The sequence below is a fragment of the Schistocerca nitens genome, chromosome 3, assembly GCF_023898315.1.
Source record: "Schistocerca nitens isolate TAMUIC-IGC-003100 chromosome 3, iqSchNite1.1, whole genome shotgun sequence".
NCBI classification, from domain to species: Eukaryota; Metazoa; Arthropoda; class Insecta; order Orthoptera; family Acrididae; genus Schistocerca; species Schistocerca nitens.
In genome coordinates, this window is record NC_064616.1 from 832,781,519 (window position 1) to 832,796,653 (window position 15,135).

Below are 15,135 nucleotides of genomic sequence, written 5' to 3' on the forward strand. Positions count from 1 at the left end.
ACTCACTCACTCACTCACTCACTCACTCATTCACTCACTCACTCACTCATTCACTCACTCACTCATTCACTCACTCACTCATTCACTCACTCATTCACTCACTCACTCATTCACTCACTCACTCACTCACTCACTCACTCACTCACTCACTCACTCACTCACTCACTCACTCATTCACTCACTCACTCATTCACTCACTCACTCATTCACTCACTCATTCACTCACTCACTCATTCACTCACTCATTCACTCATCTCACTCATCTCACTCACTCATTCACTCACTCACTCACTCACTCACTCACTCACTCATTCACTCACTCACTCACTCATTCACTCACTCACTCACTCATTCACTCACTCACTCACTCATGATAGAGCCACCGTGATGGTCATATGGGTCCCTGGTCATATTGAAGTGATGAATAACTCATCTCACTCACTCACTCATGATAGAGCCACCGTGATGGTCATATGGGTCCCTGGTCATATTGAAGTGATGAATAACTCATAACAGTGCTACAGTGTTATTGGTGGTGTTACAAAGCAGGGCAGTGGCAACAGTAAACATAGAAAACATTGCAGTATATCTACAACAACAATTGCTGAAGTTAACATTTTACCAAAAAGAAACCTAAAGAATTTTGTAGAGTGAGAAAGCAGTGGCAGATGAAATATTAGCGTTTCTGCAAGATGAGTCAGTGGAATGTATGGTGTCATATACAGTCTTACTTTGCAGACAATGTACACGAGGAGTGCAATGATAACGATATGTGCTTAAGTGAAAGTGATACTAAAACAGGTGTCAAGCCATATAGTTAATCATACTTGTTGGACAGGGAGCCACAAATCCCATTTCCACTGAAATGTAGTAAAGGACAATCATTGTCCAAGGAGCAGGTACTAAACATAATTACATACAGATTTTGAATACTTCTGCAGAAATATGATCATGTAATGAATAAAAAATAGTGGATATTTGAGGGAGGACAAGACGCACTTGTTACAAAAATTGGTGTTAGCGTGTTTCAAGGATACTGGATACAATTTTCAGGATGTGCATTATAGTGACGTACTGTGTTATGTACATGAAACTGTGAGCAATGTAGATTACAGTGATTCAAAGGGAAGTAGTGGATGGTTGCAAAACTTCAGACAGTGTTACAGAACTAGAAGATGTAAGTTAATGAAATTTCAAACAAAGCGTCAACTTGACTGTGCACAGCCAACTGTGGAATTGGCCACAAAATTTGTTTTCAACTCTGACCAATTGGGATTTGAAGAGGAAATCCATTCGGAAGGAACCCTGGAAATGAGAGGTACACAAGAGGTGTATCAAGATCAGCTAACATCAGTGCCTTAATGCATTCATATACAATTATGCCAACTGTTAATATGGATCGCAAATTGGTTGGAAAGTTATTTATTGTGTTGCAAGAAATTGGAGGTGCTCTGCTCATATGATTCTTTCTCGTGTGCATAATCTTGCAACTGTAGAAGGGAATTTTTTTCACAGCAATCAAGAGTGGGGAAAAACGGGCAGAAGAGAACTGAAACTATTGATGCCCAATTCCTGGTCGGCATATAAAAATGATAATCCTTTAGAGCAAACGTTCCCTCCTGTAAAAGTGTACATTGCAGTTCATACCACAGAAACTGGATGCCCCCCACCCCCCTCAACCCCCCTCAACCCCCCGAGCCTATAAAACATTACACTATCTGCAGGTATGCCTTAAAGGATAGCCAGTTTCATGATGAGCTCCACAAAACAGAACAGACTGTTTCGTATTTGGTTGCATGCTGTCACATTCCATAAGTTCTCGTCACTTCGTTACACCAGTATGATTCTTAAAAGCATTCTTTGAGTGGATACCTAGCTGATTGTCCAGTTTGGTACATAATGCCTAAGGAGTTTCTGATTTGATATTGATGGGTCGTACCTCTCTTATCACCGTGGCACACCATTTTTCATTTGGTGTTCATCATAAAGTTAATGGTTTGTTCTGAACATTTTTTGAATATCGGCGATTCAGTATAGTGAAGTGTAACACACACACACACACACACACACACACACACACACACACACACACACACACACACACACACACACACACACACACACACACACTCTCCATAGAAGGTTGATCTCGGCACCACCCGGACACTCATTTTCTGTTGCCCTCCTGGCGCACATGGTGAGTCATTAGCAGCTAATATTTTTCCTGTCATGACTGTTGGTGTAACACTTCTAAATGATACTTACTAAAGACTAAACATGAGACCTCACACTCAATGGGTTTCTTAAATAACATTTCACATGTTGTATACATGAAACTTTGTCATGTGATGCAGAGGAAGGTTGAATAGTCAGAGCGATTTGACTTAAATTCTACAAATAATGTAAAACAAGTTTATAGTGTTTAACAACTTGAGCAATGCAAGTAAATTGTCAGTCACTCTGGTTTGCTGTTCATGTCGTGTGATAACATTTTTTTTAATATCTTGAATTTTTGCTTCCAGCGATTCAGTATTGGATGAATAATTTTCTGCCAGTGGCAGTAACATTTTTTGTCCATAAAAGTTCCACTTTTTGGTTTAAGTAGTGATTTCTTTAATTATTGCAGTTTTTGCAACAAGTCTCTTAAGTTCACTCTTCGTTATATGTAAAACTTTATAAAATGCTGAAGATTTGAAACTGGTTGAGTGTACAGGTTCTAGGCTATATTTATTAGGCAAATCACAAACATATTCCCCAGTGTGTTTTGGAAATTTAAAATTCTACGAAGAAGCAAGAAGTCTGCAGAAGTATCAGCACCTGTTTTTGTTGCCGCATCTACACTTTCATTCCATTCAGTGAAACCAGAGTCTGAGCCACACTATTTGGGTGAAATGATCCCTTTGAGCATCTGAGTTGATTGCAGCAACGATCTTTGCTCGGAAGGAAATCGGATAGATTTGCACTTTCCTAGCATATATATGAAAAGGTATAAGTGAAAAATAAAAGAACAGTTTTACTTTGCATTAAATCATCCTGGTGCTTCTGCAGCTTGTTCTGAATTTCCTGCTTTGAATGTTTACTGGGTTTTCAACACTAGCATCAGTTATCTTCTTCATAGCCAAACATGAAGCATACAGACAGACCCATCTGCTGTCACTTAACTTTTTTAATTGCAATTTTCCAATTTTCATTTTTGTGTATTAGTAAACATTTGATGCACTGCCAAAAAGCATGGCCCCCCTGCTGCGCCATAAAAAAAATTGTAGCCAATTTGATTCCTTTACATGTTGTTACTATGACAGTACTCAACTTATGGTTTATATAACTTGTATGGGGTTCCCTTCTTCAAAGAACTTGAACACCTGCACAAGCACCACTCATAACTGAAGTTACATCATATGTTTGTGCAACAGTTTTTTAAATTAACTCCACAGCAGCATCCAATTTGTTTTTGAAGTTTCAGAGCTTAGAACCTTCTTGTGTGTCATCATCTAAACAGTATTGAACCATAGTTGATAGTTGCTCAGTTTTTGAACAGTCGTTTTCACTCATCAATCAGTAGAGCAAAATAGTGGTCTTCTTTCACTGCATTGGAGATATATTATAGCATGATATTGCGCATAGTGCTAAGATTTTTTCCGTGTATTATGTTGTGTGTGTTTTTTCCCTTTTAAAGTTTTTTCCTAACAGTTGGATCTTTTTCCCACATAAGTTTCATTAACTCTAAAAAATATTCCCTTATTTACATTATCGTTAGATTCATTGTGACCTCTTTCAACTATTCCTTGAAAAACTATGTATCAAAGTATATTGCCAGTCATTTGTATTTATTCTGTGTTTTCTTGAATTTCCAGAGCATATGTTTCATGTAGTGGAGTAGCAACAGATGTGTTCTCACCAAACTTATTTTTCAAGTTTTTGAGAGACTCCAAGACAAATATGGAGTTTGTGTGTGGAGCTGCTCTCACTATGATTAAAGTTGGAATTAGGTTCTGTTGCACTTTTCCAGTTAGTGGAACCACCACATACAAAACTAAGCAGTTGGCTTGTTATCACTTTAGTTGGGGACAAAAAAATCAACAGACAAAACAGAATGCATCATCATTTGTAGTAGTATATTCTAGCCACGGATAAATGTTGTACCAACCTGGGTGGAAATTTTTCTTTGTCCCCAAACGAGCGAAAAGGAAAAGTCCTTAATACAGGTTGTTCAGATTCAACAGTCGGTTTCATATATATATATCACGAACTGAAGCAGATCGATTAGTACTGCTGGTGCTAGTGCTGAAAATAGAAAATCAATCTTCACATTTATTTTCACTGAGATGTCATTTTCAGACTGTTTTAATTCTTTTCCTACTTCCGTTTCATCACCAACACCACCAAACACAATTTTTTCTACTTCACTTCCTGAATCATGGAAACTAACCTCTGCAGTTACAGATGGAGATGTAATGTACTCATTCATTTTAATAACTGTTTGCTGTGAACTGAAGAAATGTGAGATGCTGGGCAGTTTTGCCAAATTACTAAGTTCACTTTAAAGAAAATGTACAGTTCACTACAAAAGACCACAATGATAACAAATATTCTTTTATCGTTTAGCATCAATAGAAACAATGAAACACATGCGAACACCCACAAGAAACTGGGGAAGAACTGTTCATTCAATAGATTGATAGACTGCTTCATTTGTTTGTTGTTCAACGTGGGCAGATCAATGGATAAGTCAATGTCAAGTGTGTAATAAAATCTATTTCAAATGTATTTGTTTTATTTTACAGTTTTAATATGAGACAATACAGAATTGTTTAACAAACTGACCGAGTGGTTTGCCATATGCCTATAACTGTATATATTTTATTTCAATTTTATAAAATTAAATTTGACTTAGGACTTCGATTCTGAAATTGGTCCATCTTATTTGGGTGGGACCTGGCCCAACCCCTTGTGACAGGAGTGCTCTATCTCAAACACAGCCTCTCTAATTCAGTACACAGTTAGTGTATTTGCGTAACTTCCGAGCATTAGAGATAATTTAAGAATGAAATGCCACATCTAGTATATTTTACTATTGTTTCACAGGTTTGCAGAATGGTGTTTTGTTTGAGCTGCTGTCAAACATTTGTAGAAATTGCTATGCATTCTGTGCAAATTGATTTGGGTTTATTTTGTTGCAGGGCTGTGTCGACAAACTGATTGAACTCCTTCAGCAGTATGCAAATATTTTGATGGGTGTTGGCCTGGCACTTGCCACAGTTGAAGTTCTGGGTCTTATATTCTCACTCGTACTGTGCTGTGCTGTTCGTTCAGAGGACAGATACAAAGCTTAAATTTTTTCCTCTATGGCTATTTTATTTGTTAAATGAGATATAAAATGACTTCTTTCTCAATGCACACAATTAACATAAAGGACCATAATGCGCTTACATACTTCATGGTATATTTATACAGAATATTTTTATGAAACTTATACTGTGCAAGAAGTTTGAATCTCTCAGCCTGCCTGTTTTTTGGCATGTTGTCTTATTTGTTAGATCTGAAGGTAGCATTGAATCATTTATAATTACTTCTCACTTCTGCTGTAAGATTTTTAAATCATTGTTTATAGAATTTCATAAACTTTTTATATGTGCAAATGTTCAGGTTTTTTGTTATTTGCTTGAATAAGTCATGACAATCTAATTTATTTGTATGTTGTGATGAATTATTGTCATAGATTAATAGGCAAGTTCACCTTATACAAGTTTAAAGTTGATAGCTGGGTTGGGAATGTTCTTTTTGTTCCCAGAACAGTAGTATTTAGCTGTTACATGTTGTCTGTCAACTTCTTCACACACACACACACATACACACACACACACACACACACACACACACACACACACACACACACACACATTATTTCTTATATGGGTTTAGTTTTCGACATTCATAAATATTTGAAGTCTTTTTTTAAGGGTAGGCATAATTTTGCCTTTGGTTAATGTCTGAACCTTTTTCCTCGTAGCAGCTTGATATTTGTGGCCTGCAGTCTTCTTCCTGCAAAGATCTGTGGATTAGTAAAGTTTCATAACATATTTGCACTAGAAAAGAAAAATCTGTCAGTCATTAATGTACAGTAACTTGCATTTTAATTTCACACTGTTTTTAACAACTAATGCATTGTAGCATAGTTGAGAAGTCTATTTTTAATATTTTTGAAATGACTTATTAGTTGAAGCAAAATGTCTTAAAATTGTGGCACTTACAGGAAGAGGTCTCACTGCTTGTAACACTAGATAAAGTTGAGTTTTTGTGGTTAGAATCAAAATCTGTTGTAGTGATGTACTATATTTAAGAATTTAAAGTATCTAGCAGTAAATGTGTAACTGTAGAAATTTTAAGTTTTAAACTTCTTCAGACTTTAAATGTGGCACAAAACTTAAAAGCACTCAAGCAAGGAATTTGCTAGCAGTCAATGTCACAGGTTATCTGTAATTCAGTTTTCCACCCTATTCTCTGAGTTAGTAGGGAGAGATTAAAAAAAAGGTAGCATAATGTGCTGATGTTAGTCATTTAATTTATACGTATCAGTTTCAATTGTTCAGTAGCAAGTCATTGAGAGACAAAAAAAAAATTGTAGATAAAGTGGAAGCCGTTGTGAAAAAATATAGCACAGTTTTGTAATGGTAAAGTCTTGCCATAATTTGTTAGTACAACATTTTGTGTGTGATGAATTGCAAATATAATTTTAAAGTTCATTGACATACAAAGCACGGGAAACTATATTTCTGTGTACGATGAGTGCTTGTTGGAAGTTCAGCAACTTTAAACTTTGAAGAAAAAAAAAGGCTGTTTTAAGAAAAGTTATTTTGTCTTGTATCATTTCATGTTTCTCTCTCTCTCTCTCTCTCTCTCTCTCTCTCTCTCTCACTCACTCACTGTATGTTTCATTCGACATAAAATACTCAAAAGCTTTATCATATTTTTTCAAACAGTACTCAAAAATCTTCAGTATATGAGAGTTACTGAAGTATGTGGGCGACAGTAATGTATACAGCTATGAATATGACTGCTTAAATATTATTACCAAATAAATTTGGTGAAAGTTTTATTCTCATAATATGATTGTCATGATTATTTTATATTTTTAAAAACTTTTTTATTTCTTGGACGTATCCAGTATAAGTGCCATAAAGCACTCTAATACTTATCTGCATAAGTAACATAGTTTGTACGGTTTTGTAATTTGTGGACATTAGTTTAATCTTTATAATTTTGAAAGACTTGTGCACCACTGCAGTTTAACAGTTCTTTGTACTTGTGGAGTACCCAACAATGAAATTGCAGTTAGGGCTTGTCATGAGAAATTTTGCTATAATACTAATGCATTTTCATTAATATAGCTGTGAATAAGTCATGACTTCCCTTAAAATTTTCAATGAGAACACTTAAAAGTGTAATGCCATATCTGTAGTTCTTCATTCTTAGGGAGCTATTTTTTGTCACTCCTATTTCCAAAGAAAATTAATTTTGCGCAGTTTGTACTATTATGTTACGGCAAGTTACAAATTTGGCTTGGGACCAGTTTTTTCCAATATATTCTATTTTTATATGGTGGTGCTCTCATGTGCTGAACTTACAGGTACCTACTTTGAATACCCTTAAAATCAAAATTCTAGAAGTACTTAACTGTCAAACTGTGAAGGGTTTTTTGCTCTAGATACTCATAAGGCTATGCATGATATGCTCTCTTATGTTGACAATGGTAATCTCTTGACATTTATAAAATAAAGACTGTATCTAAAGCCAATTTGTTAAAATGAAGAGTAGCTTTGGATTCAATCATGATTGTATTTTTCCAACTGTAATTTTGTTTGTTACATCCTCACTCGATTAGTTCAATTATATTTGTTTAATTACAAACGTGAATTATATTTTTGTAAAAAATTTTCATAATTTATTGCTCCCTTGATTCACAAAGATGTGCCAAATATTTTCACTCAAATAGAAAACATCTTTTTAAAAAAGAAAGAATTAAGTTGTACTCCATATTAAAGGAAACGGATGGAATACTGGAATGCTAATGGTTGTTAATTAAGTGAACATAAAGATTGGGAAGTAATCATTACATAAATGTTGAGTCTTATTTGTATTGCTAGTCAGTAACGCCCCTCTAATGTGTTCAGAAACCATCTTTCTATATGCAAGTTAAGAATTTTATGTTTATACTTCTTAAAGTATTCCAACAAAAATGCTTTTGCCAAACACTTTGTTACGCAGAGATATGGGCGAAAATGCAATATCTAGTGCCCTGAAAGTCCAGGAACATTAGAAGACTTTTGCTAGAGAAGCTTCTACGGAATGTACAGCATTATTAACGTATAAATGAGAAAATAGACAATAATGACATTAGAAATCCAGTCTACTGGCATAATTTCAGTCATTGTGCAGCACACAAATCAGTGAAGGTTGTAATTTATTCTGTGTGTTTTAGTATATAAGAGAACAATCTGAATATAAATTCACTGTTATAATACACATTTACAAATTTATCAGTTGTTGTAAGATTACAAATTAAAAACTTACGCTCAAAAAGTTTACTTTTAATTTGGAAATACTGAGTGACAGCTCTGCCTTGCCTGTGTGTTTGTATCACTGGTCAGATTTCTTTGCAGTATTGTTAAATACATGTATGTGCAGAGTATATGCCAATGAAAAACTATCTTAGACTGAAGTTAATAAATAAATTTATGCATTGTTAATATAGATTTTTAGTATTACCATTTAGAATGAGATTGATTCATTCTTGTCTTTTGAAACCAGGGTTTAAGCTTTAATGGCACAGTTTTTGTTTTTTCCTCATTTCTTGGTAACTGAAATGGAAGTATGTAAAACATAATGGTGGAATGATATACAGCTTACACAGATAATCTGAATCTCCTCACAAGTTACCATTAAGCCAAATATTAGTGTTTTTTATGCTATTATGTATTGTAAGTTACTGTCGATGACATTTCATGTAACTATCTAGTCATAAAGCTGTCACGTGCCGAAACTGTTGCTTGATCAACAGTTACTTTCATATTGACTTTGTAGCTTCTTGAACTACTTTATCTAAAGTAGTATACTAAAAGTAACTGAAAAAAGGAATAACATCATGCATTATCAGCATATTGTTAATTGTTTAGAGACACAAATGCAATACTGAGCATTATGTGAAGACTAATTTTCTTTATTTGTATATTAAAACTCTCACGAATTCGCTTAAGCCCTGGTTGAACTTTAATGTCGCCATGTTGTAACAGTTACCAAATAACGTAGTAAAGATCAATTAGTAGTTAAGTGTAATTATTTAAAGAATGTATTAAAATGCTAATTCCTGTCATCCTTCTGACTTTTTTTAATAAAACATTTTAACTTACGTTGCTTATGATGTAACATCCTATGCCCAAATGTTGGTTTTAAGCTGCCAGAAGGTGCAGTTATTAAGAACCCCTTATAACATTTATACTAAGGAAACTGCAAAATTGTTACAGAGTTTATAGGAAGTTGGGTTGGATTGTTCTGTCAGCAGGCAGTATGACCAGAAGTCATGTTCTGTAGTTATGGGCAAGATTTCTTTACCTTAAACTGTAAGATTCTAAATAGTAAAAGAAATAGGTTTGCGTGTCTGAAAATGGCAAAGAAGGAAAAGAGCGATACATCATTTAAAAGTGGAATTTCAAAATGGTGAATATTTCCCTTACCTGCGCTGCAACAGTACGATTTGTCTTACTATTGAGCCATTCAGTGATGAATTTTCTGTGTCTGTTGGTTTTTCTTTAAGTAAACTAATTTGTTAGGAGATGCAGTGACAGTTGAATCTGCACAGAATGCTTTTCAGACCACATGTTTTCTTAGACAACCCAACATGTACACACTTACAAACCTGGGACTAGTTAACAACTGAGTATCTCAGAGTGCTAAATTTTTCAGCTACATTATATATTTGCACAGTTTATAAAATCTTAATGATATAACAGATATAAAGAAACAGCTTTAGATTCTGACAACAGTTTTAATAACTTATTAAAAGAAATTTTTCTTCTCAAGAGGCTACAAAAAAAAAAAAAAATTGCGGAAATTGCAGAGCTTCTCTTGAGTAGAACCATATGAAAGTGCAACCCTTAGATGCAAACATTGAGAAAGTGTACAATATGGTATATTTTTAAAGATGACAGGTTTTAGATATAGGTGCCCTTTTTTTATGCTGATGAAAGAGTATGAAACCTAATTTCTCAGTGAGAAGGTGGAATCCTGCGACCGTATGCCAAAAGATAAAATCATGATTAAGAAAATAATTTGAAAGTCTTTTTGCACCAACTACATGACTTACATGTTGCAAAAGAAAGTAATACTCTTTTAAAAAGACCACCGCAACTGCCGAAGAGGTGTTTTGGCAGTGTGAAAATAGGAGGATCTGAAGTAAAAGTAGTTTGATCACCCACACTCTTCACCAGATCGAGCTCCAACTTCCATTTACTCCAACATCTAAAGAAATTTCATGTCTGAAAACTTTCTTCAGTGCACTGAAGATGTTATGTCGGATATAGTTCATAGAACTAAAATAATTATTTGTTGAAAAAAAAATGTCGGCTGTTACCCTAAAATGATATTTCTCTACCAAGCTGAGAGCTTTTGATCTTGGCCCGATACTGTCCCAAAATATTTATGCTCAAACTTTATTTATTTTATTTTCATGCTGGACATGTTGTCGTAATAACTTATCAACATACTGACTGTTTATGTAATTTTCTTTTACATTAATCGCAAACACTCCTCTTTATGTACAGAGAATTTTTTAATATACATGGTGTTTGACTTTTATAGTTGCAAATTGAAGGAGCAAGTAGAGGACAGTGAAACAAGCAAATAATCCTAATAAGCATAAGTCCAGAAACCAGTGGTTTCACAAAACGGTGTATGCACAAGTGCAGTCGTGCCAATGTTGGAGCACTGTTAATGTCTAAGGCTACAGTTACGCTGCAGCTTATGGTGAAAGGATGCATATATGGTATGTGCACGATGGCACTGGCATAATTTTGTGTGGCTGTTAAGAAATACATTGTACAAATCTTTGACAACCATATGAGCTATTGCTGGCCAATACTGTGGTCTCCCAGAACCCCCAGCTTGAATTGAACCTAATGATGGATTTTTTGTGCTATTATAAAAACTTTTGTGTATTCCATCCCTGTCAGAATTGTCAGTGAACGCTGGGAACACATTGTGTGTAGTTCTCAATTCAGTCTAAAAATGTGTGGGATTTTTTAATGTGTGCAAGCGTTGTTAAGGAGACGTACTGAAGCCTGCCTTCGCATGAATAGCGGTCATGTGGCACTTGTAATGTTTTTTCCTTAAGCGCATTTCTGCCGTTTGGATCCTTGGGAAATCTGGTAAAAGGTGTTCATGTACTCAGTCATAATACATCGCACTGTGAAAACTGTTGTTTTAAAGGCCTATTTGTTTGTTTCATTGACCTCTATTTGCACCTTTCTTTTGTACCTATCAGACACTGTGTGTATATGGGAGAGATATATGGTTAACCTTGATCCCTGAAATGAGATCCTCTCCCCTTAATATTCTCCCAACATCACCCAATTTTATCACCCTCATAACTTCTGCAACATTCTAGTCAAACCATATGACATTCCCAAACTATTATGCTTACCACGCTAGGTTGCTACCACCGCAATCATCCCTGTTGTACAACCACCTCCATGCACTCACCCAATGCCACCTGCTCCTGTAATATAACAGGAAGATTTGCCCTCTGTTTTAACTGATGATCAAACAGATGCGGTACAACTTTTTAAGTTTGTGTAACATGGCAGACTTGTTCCCTATAATTTTAGGAAGATGTTTTCAATGAGTTATCAGGCTCATCCTTGTTTTTGTAGGTGATCAGCTAGTCACATTTCCCTGTGTCACTGTTTGTTTTCCTCATGTGTTGACTGCCAGTTTTAGGATATCTGATTGGTTTTATGCATCTTAAAATATGAGAGATAGTTGCGTTGTGGAGATATCCATGAGTGAGTGTCAGACTTGCCCTTAATTGTTTTATAATACTTTAGACATTTTAAGCACATTCATTCATGCTAATTTTTGTATGGGTGCTGATGAGTTCACCATTGAGTGCCTATAGACCACGCATGCACACATATAGTATCACAGGCAGAGCAAAAAATGAACCAACATGTTATATCTGAACAAACTTGTGTCCATTGTGTGGCGTTTTATGTTAAAATAACCTCTATATTGTCAGAGTGCTTGAATGGATATAAAACACTGTGCCATGTGGATCTCCAGTATCCAGTAGCTGAACATACTTTACAGTATGACTCTAGGGACTGGTGAGCCTGCCTCGAATTTATCTCCATTAAAAAACTCCACTCTCATTTTTCATTAATATTTTTATACATGTATATTTTTTCCTCTTTTTCACTTAACTATTTTCTTCTTTGCTTTTACTGCTTCTTCTCTTTTTCATTTTCTCCTCTCTTGGTTTTCAATTGCTGTATTTTTTCTTCCTGTAATCAATCTTTACTTCACAATATCCCACTGAACTGAAGCTAGCACAGTGCTTACCAATGTGCTATGTGATGTCCCACCCTTCATCTCTGTCTGGCCTTGTCATCACTACAGGTGATTCACTTTCATTCTGGTATCAGTGACATGGCCTCCTTTTTAATCTTCCACAACCTATCTGTCTCTCCTACCAGAGAAATAAACTATTAGTTCCAAAAGCTAAGATAGTGTACTGTACTTTCATTTCTAGATGTGTGTATCGGCAGTACTGACTGAATGGTGGTTGTTGTTGTTGTTGTTGTTGTTGTTGTTGTTGTTGTTGTTGCTGTTATTAAAAAAAGAGCGGTTTCAAACACCAACAATGAAACTAATTTTCTTTTTCTCCTCCTCCAATTGGACGTTCTGCAGTGGTTTGATGCAGGTGATATCAGATGTGGTTGGGCAATTACTTTGAAACTCAGCAAAGTCAGATTTCTAGCAAGTATGTATAGAAAATTCCTGTGACAATGATATCAGTAAAAAACAATAAAAAAACTCTTGTCTGAATATGCCTTGGAAGGGGTCACTGGATGCAGATATGGAGGGGCATGTGGTCACCACACCACTCTCCCAGCCGTATGTCAGTTTACGAGACCGGAGCCGCTACTTCATAGTCGAGTAGCTTCTCAGTTTGCCTCACAAGGGCTGAGTGCACCTTGCTGCCAACAGTGCTCGGCAGACCGGATGGTCACCCATCCAGGTGCTAGCCCAGCCCAACAGCGCTTAACTTTGGTGATCTGACGGGAACTGGTGTTACCACTGCAGCAAGGCCATTGGCAGTAAAAAAAGAATGGGCCATAAAAATTGTTTACAGAAATGATACAGAAAGTGTTGTGTTACCTTTTGGCTTCTCTCTTTCATGCTGAAAAACTACCATGCGATTTTCACTCGTCCAAAGTCTAACATTATGGAGATGCACTGTGCAAAAAAAAAAAAAAAAACTGCAGTGCAAAATTTGTACCTTTTGTGTGGTCATCAGGATAAGATGCTTGAAGGAACTGCAGTTTGTACGGCATCTGATTCAGATGGTTTTCCATATCTGGCCATACCATAAGTTAATGGATTTTAAGTTCATTGCTTGCTTGTGTTGTGGATTCCCTAGGGCTCCTTGTGTGAGTTGCACACATACATTCAACATCTTCTGTTGTGAGTGGACAAACTATGCTTTTCCATTTGAAGGTGCAGCCATCTATGAATTTTTTATGCTACTCATAAATTTGCTCGTAAATAGGGGGCTCTTTGTGGAATTCTCAACAAAATGTATGTTGCATGTTAACAATGGACTCAAATTTTACTAATTGCTGCACATAAAACATTCATTCCTATGGTATCATCGTTTTCCTACAAACAAACAGCAACACAGCTTTGAGTTGAAGTTATACATGAACCGTTCAAAACTTTCAACTTTGTAACAGGACACTGGAGTTGCAGGTGTGTCTTTTGTGGTTTATCAGATGTAAATTTTTGAAATCTGTTGCACCTTTTTAAATAACCTCATATCTCACCTCTGGAAGGCAAATTGATGAGCTTGGTTAGTACTTTCAGACATATTGGTGTAATGATTATTTGGAATTGTTTTTTCTGTTCCTATCTCTGTAACAGGGTAAATATGTAGGGGATGGTAGAATATTCTTAGATTCCATTATTAATGCTGGGGCTTGAAGCTTTGAAAGTAGCATTTTGCAGGTTAGTTGGTGTCAGTCTTCAGGGGCCTACCAGTTCACGTCTTTAAGGTTTTCCATGATGTCCTCCATTGAGACATGTGTCCATTATGCTGCCCTTCTTTGTATTCATTCAATGTACCCTGTTAATCCTATCTAGTATGGATCCCACACTCTTTAGAAATATTATGGGATGGGTTGCAGCACTGTTTTGTGACCAATCTCATTTGTAACCAAACTTTATTTTCACAGTATCCTACCAGTTAACAAAAGTTGATGGATTCTAGTTGTGACAGGGTTTCTCAAAAGTTTCGATACAAATTGAATGTGTTATAGCATCCAAACTAATTAAGATACTTGCACCATGTCTTATCAGACACAGGGCACAATCTTGTTGGAAAAGACTGTCCTGGCAGTCAGCCAGTTGTGGTAACATAAACATCATCAACATATCAAGGTAACTGTTAGAATTAACTGATTCTTCTGAGAAAAGAATGGTTCCACAATTAGATCAATCATCAAACTACACTGCACATTCACTTTCAAGCTGTCTTGTTCACCTTCTGTCACAGTATGTGGATTGGTTGTGCCCAGGTGGGAACATTGCGTTTGTTTACCTTACCACACATGTGGAATGTTGCTTTATCAGAAAACGTTAGGTTATTTGGAAAATTCCCATCCTCCCTAAATGGTGAAAAATGTCTGCAGCAAATTGTATACATTGTGACTTGTCGTCTGGTTGCAATGTTGCAATTGGTACAGATTCATTTGTAAAAGTTTCCGACGGGCCCAGCGTACGGCCGCCTCGGGGATTCACAGCTCCTATGATGTCCTCCAAACAAACTTTGTGGTGAATGTTGAAAAACCAACCGTATCGACTGTG

At 35.9% G+C, this 15,135-nt stretch overlaps 1 protein-coding gene and 1 pseudogene across 1 annotated transcript in view; one reads left to right on the forward strand and one right to left on the reverse strand.

The window, feature by feature from the left end:
- LOC126248860 (CD82 antigen) overlaps window positions 1–9,406 on the forward strand; it is a 105,556-nt gene extending 96,150 nt beyond the window's left edge. Inside the window, exon 5 of the mRNA XM_049950296.1 lies at window positions 5,181–9,406. Coding sequence (XP_049806253.1) covers window positions 5,181–5,333 — 153 coding nt within the window. The 3' untranslated portion in view covers window positions 5,334–9,406. The remainder of the gene's footprint in view (window positions 1–5,180) is intronic.
- Window positions 9,407–13,251: 3,845 nt separating this feature from the next.
- On the reverse strand, window positions 13,252–13,369 carry LOC126249969 (5S ribosomal RNA; annotated as a pseudogene).
- Between the last annotated feature and the right edge of the window lie 1,766 nt (window positions 13,370–15,135).